At 59.3% G+C, this 4,695-nt stretch overlaps 1 protein-coding gene across 2 annotated transcripts in view; it reads left to right on the top strand.

The window, feature by feature from the left end:
- Positions 1-287: 287 nt before the first annotated feature.
- The window catches only part of LOC128815397 (mitochondrial Rho GTPase 2), a 45,735-nt gene continuing 41,327 nt past the window's right edge, over positions 288-4,695 (top strand). Inside the window, exons 1-7 of one of the 2 annotated variants that reach the window (XM_053992102.1) lie at positions 288-1,180; positions 1,265-1,441; positions 1,711-1,828; positions 2,395-2,565; positions 3,769-3,892; positions 4,209-4,276; positions 4,371-4,477. In XM_053992102.1, coding sequence (XP_053848077.1) covers positions 1,007-1,180; positions 1,265-1,441; positions 1,711-1,828; positions 2,395-2,565; positions 3,769-3,892; positions 4,209-4,276; positions 4,371-4,477 — 939 coding nt within the window. In that variant the 5' untranslated portion in view covers positions 288-1,006. The remainder of the gene's footprint in view (positions 1,181-1,264; positions 1,442-1,710; positions 1,829-2,394; positions 2,566-3,768; positions 3,893-4,208; positions 4,277-4,370; positions 4,478-4,695) is intronic. The other variant, XM_053992105.1, reaches the window with a different exon arrangement.

The raw sequence follows: 4,695 nt of genomic DNA, 5'->3' as shown, positions 1-4,695 counted from the left end.
TCTGCCCGCCTCTGTCGCGATCGTGTCGCGACCGCGGGGAGGGCCGGGGGCGTGGTCATCGCTCGGGAGGCGGGGCTGGGGGCGGGGAGTGGTCACGTGACAGGCAATAGCGCGCCGCTGATTGGCTGCGGCCGCGCGGGACGGTTGATCCGGCGGCGCGCGCCATGGCGGCAGGTGGGGGGCGCGCGGGGGCGACAGCGGGGACTGGAGGGGGGACACGGGGTAACGGGGGAGTGACCGGGAATGGGGGGACATGGGCCCTCACTGGGGTGGCGGAGCCGAGGCGTCACCGGGGATGAGCGTTCGGAGCACGGGGGTGCCGGCGGTGTCACCGCGGATGGGGCAGTTCCGGCGGGGTTGGGAGCACTGCGGTAACGGGGGCGTCAGCGGAGGGCGCCGGGGATGGGAGACCTCTGGAGCACGGGGGTGAGGGGCTTGTGCGTTTGGAGAGCGGCGGTAACAGGGATGTCAGTCGGGCTGGGGTTGCTTGGATTCGGCCTCAGGGTCGTCCCTGGGGCCGGGGGGCTCGGGGCACTGTCACCGGGTATGGGGGTACCGGCGGTGTCACCGGGCACAGCGGCATCGCGGGATCTGGGGGGCTGCATGCGCTGAGATACAAGGGCATCACTGGGCATGGAGTTAACGGGGTGCCACCGGGGCTGGGGAGGCTTGGAACTGGGCTGTCAGCGGGGGGAGGACCCGGAACATGGCGTTCCATGAGCAGGTCTGTGACCGTGCTCGGGGCAGAGACAGCACCGGGGCTGCAGGGTCAGGAGGTGGTGGGAATGGGTGGTGGCAGGGTTTGGAGGTTCCAGGGGCATTCCTGGGGCTGGAGGGGCCTGGAGGAGGGGAGTAATGGGACTCTCAGCAGGACTCTGGGGCTTGGGGGTGTCACCAGGGCTGGGGGGAATTCGGGTAAAGAGATAATGGGGTCATCACCAGGCTTGCATCATGAGGTTCACACTGGGGCTGGGGAGACTCAGGACACGCAGACAGTGGGGTGCTAATGGGACCTCGGGGCATACAGGGGGCAGTGGGGGGGTGTCCAGGCTGGGGTTCCATCCCCCCGATGATCCCGGTGCTGGCAGCCTGGCAGCGTCCCTACCTGAACATCTTCAAGCACTTCCGTGTGGAGGAGTGGAAGCGCTCTGCCAAGGAGGGGGACGTGGCCGCCCTCACGGTAACGGGGCCACCGTGGGGTGGGGGGCACTGGCCGAGGGTGGGCAGTGCTCACCCACCCCCCATCTTTCCCTGGTTTCCAAAGGACACGAGGATGAAGGGAACGATCTACCGGATCCGAGGCTCCAACCCAGCCAGCAGCTACCTGCAGCTGCCACGGGCAGGGACACAGTCCCTGGGGCTGACAGGGCGCTACCTCTACCTGCTCTTCAGGCCCCTGCCCCACAAGCATTTCCTCGTGCACCTGGATGTCGCCACCGAGGTCTGTGACACGGGGTGGCCTCTTACTCTGCCATGGTGGCTGATTGAAGGACTGGGGATGGCACTGGTGGGCTTGGGGCCTGCAGGATGTGGCTGCTCTTTGCTGCTGGGTCACTCCAGACTGGAGATGATTTCCATCCTGGTGGCATCTCTGTGGGGCCCGGGGATGTGGAGGGGACAGGAGACAGGGCCACATGCCTTCTCCTCTGCAGCACTTCCCTGCCGAAGCCACCAGGGTGACTAAAGCTCCGTGTGTGTGTCTCTTCCCAGGAAAACCAGGTGGTTCGCATCTCCTTCTCCAACCTCTTCAGGGAATTCAAATCCACGGCCACCTGGCTCCAGTTCCCCTTCGTCTGCGGGGCAGCCAGCGAGGGCACGGCCCGGCGGGGTGAGGAGCTGGGGCTGGACTGGCACACCACCACCAAAACTAATTGCTAGACAGTAAATTGTGTTCTCAAGTTGGCTCGATGTGTTTGAGGAGAAGCTGTGGCTGCCTCATCCCTGGGATTGTCCAAGGCCAGGTTGGATGGGTTGTGGAGCAACCTGGGCTAGTGGAATGTGTCCCTGCCCATGGCAGGGGGATGGAATGAGATGGGTTTAAAGGTTGTCTCTCCCAGCCCAAACCATTTCAGGATTTTATGATAACAGTGGTGGGCCTGAGCAGGAGCCCCTCTGCAGCCGGGTCAGAGCTGTAGCTCCTGGTTGGGCTGTCCCCTATCCCTGTTCTCCCAAACAGTGGGGTGCAGTGTCAGGCCAGGCATGGAGGTGGTGGTATGCCTGTCTGTCCTTCCCTACCCCTGAGCCTACAAGACATGTTTTCCCATCTCCCACTTGGCACAGGCCTGGTGGGAATCTCGCCTGGCAAATACTTCATACTGAGCCCTGTGACCTTTGTGTCTCGTGTCCAGCAAGGTCCATGTCTGTAGCCTTTTTCCCACCTGTCCTCTCCTCCAGGCGTCCCCGGAGCAGCCCCGGCTGACGTGCGCTGGACGTGCCTGGTGCTGGACCTGCCCTCCATCCTGGCCCTGTACCTGAGCCGCAGGTTCAGCCACCTCAGGGGGGTCAAACTCTGCTGCAACCTGCTCGTGAAAAACCTCTGCACCAGCGACCTGCTGTTCGAGCCAGGTGAGGAGCCCAGAGCTCGGGCTGGCCTCTGCTTCCTCCTGAGACTCCAGCCCAGCCTGAGGGGAGCCCATGGGGGTTCAAAGCTGAGTTTGCAGCCCTGGCAGAGCACTGGGCTGCTGGTGCTCTATGATGGGAACAGAAAGGGCAAAATACTTGGTACAATGTGAAGTTTCCACACAGGCAGGGACACCTTCCACTAGCCCAGGTTGTTCCCAGCCCTGTCCAGCCTGGCCTTGGACACTTCCAGGGAGTCCAGGGGCAGCCACAGCTTCTGTGGGCACCCTGTGCCAGGGCCTCCCCACCCTCCCAGGAACAATTCCTTCACAATATCCCATCTATCCCTGCCCTCTGGCAGTTTGAAGCCATTTCCCCTTGTCCTGTCCCTCCAGGCCCTTGTCCAAAGTCCCTCCCCACTTCTCTTGGAGCCCCTTTAGGCACTGGAAGGAAATCTGGAATGGAATACAGTCTTCCAAACTCTGGAGGAAAGTATCCTCTCATTTTCCAGCTGTAAAAGTGAATGAAAAGAGTAAAGTTAAATATCTTTCTATGGTTAGAAATTTTTTCAGGGGTAAAAATGAAAGGTGTCATCAGGCCTCACTTCTGCAAGACTTGTGCTTTCATCTGCTGGAAGAGCCTGTGCTTTTTTTTTGTGTCAAAAATCTTCCAACCTGCTTTTTTTATCCACCTGCTCAGTGTGGCAGAGGTACTTTGGTCAAGTCCTTTGTTTTCTCTCTTTCCTTTTTCGTGCTGGAATTCTGTCTGAACTGCCTGGCCTGCTGGGAAGCATCAGTGAGGAAGAAGTTATAGGGGCTGCTTTGAAATTCCTGAAACTTGTTATATCTTTTTTGAAACCTTTTCTGTTTCACTTTCCTAAATTTAAAGTCATGGAGGAAATAAGAAAATGGGCAACGAGCCTTAAGAGAAATCATGTGAAACTGCTGAATCAGTGAACAGACATGACATGAATCTTGAGCCTGGGGGTTTATAACTGAAATCCAAGGGTTTATGCTCTGGGCTCTTCTTTGGAGGTTGAGAGTTACAGGAATACACCTGTGCAAGGTGGGTTTGTTGCAAACCTCAGTTTTGTGCTCTTTGTTTCTCCGTTGGGAAGTGGCGTGTGCCTGTATCCCTCAGGGAGTAGGATTTCAGGCAGCTCCCTGGGCGTGGAGAGCTCACTGTGTGTGTGTGTCCCTGTCCTGCCAGGTGTGACATTCGCCAAGGCCCGCCTGGGTGACCTGTCCTGCCGCGGGGTGGCTCCCATGCCCCGGGAATTGGCCTTTCCTGTGCCCAAGGGGGAGAAGTGGCACGACCTCTATGACTACATCAGGTATGGCTGCTCCGATCCCACTGCAGCTCCCAGGCCGCCCTGCACCCCTGGGAGGGGCAGGATGGGCAGTGCCACTTGAGGAATACACATCCAGGTGAACCTGGGGCTCGGCTGGGTTGTGGTTCCCCCACCTCCAGCATTTAGGTGTTGGTAACAAAGACACCCTTAGTGTCATTGCCTTTGGTACCCTGTGTTTGGAGGACCATGAGGCACAAGGGAAGGGATCTTGTAGGAGACAGCAAAGAGGCCTCTGTGCCAGGCTGAGGTGCCAATGCAATATCCCAGTGACACGGTGCCTTCCTCTGGTTCTGCTCAGGTTCCCATCTGAGGGGGCTAAGCTCCTGCACAACTCCATCCAGAAGAGCTTCCCACATCCTGTGGCAGGTGGGAATGCTGGGGACGGCAGCCAAGGCTGTGCCACCCCACTTGGGTGCCCTGGGTTTCCAAAAGAGCTCGACCTGCTCCTTGTGTTGCCCAGGTGACCAAGTGCTAGAGGAGCCCGGCCACCCACCGACCCAGCCGGTGACACTCTCCAGAGCAGTCTGTGACCGGTCCCTCACCCAGCAGATAAGCAGTCCCAAAGCTGTAAGTGCACTGTGGAGGAGGCTGCAGCTCCTTCCTTCCTGCTTCCCATGGAGCTTTTCCCTGCATCTGTGTCTTAAATTAAGATGTAGAAGCTGCTTGTTGTCATTGGCAGCTGTTCCAGGCACGGTCTGGTGACCACAGCCCTGCAGTGACCGCCTGGGGGTTCAGTGTGGTGCAGCACAGAGACAGGAGATGTGCCAAGTACCTTGGAATCTCCA

The sequence above is a fragment of the Vidua macroura genome, chromosome 16, assembly GCF_024509145.1.
Source record: "Vidua macroura isolate BioBank_ID:100142 chromosome 16, ASM2450914v1, whole genome shotgun sequence".
NCBI lineage: Eukaryota > Metazoa > Chordata > Aves > Passeriformes > Viduidae > Vidua > Vidua macroura.
The sequence above is the reverse complement of the archived record's forward strand: the minus strand, read 5'-3'. Positions and strand labels throughout refer to the sequence as shown.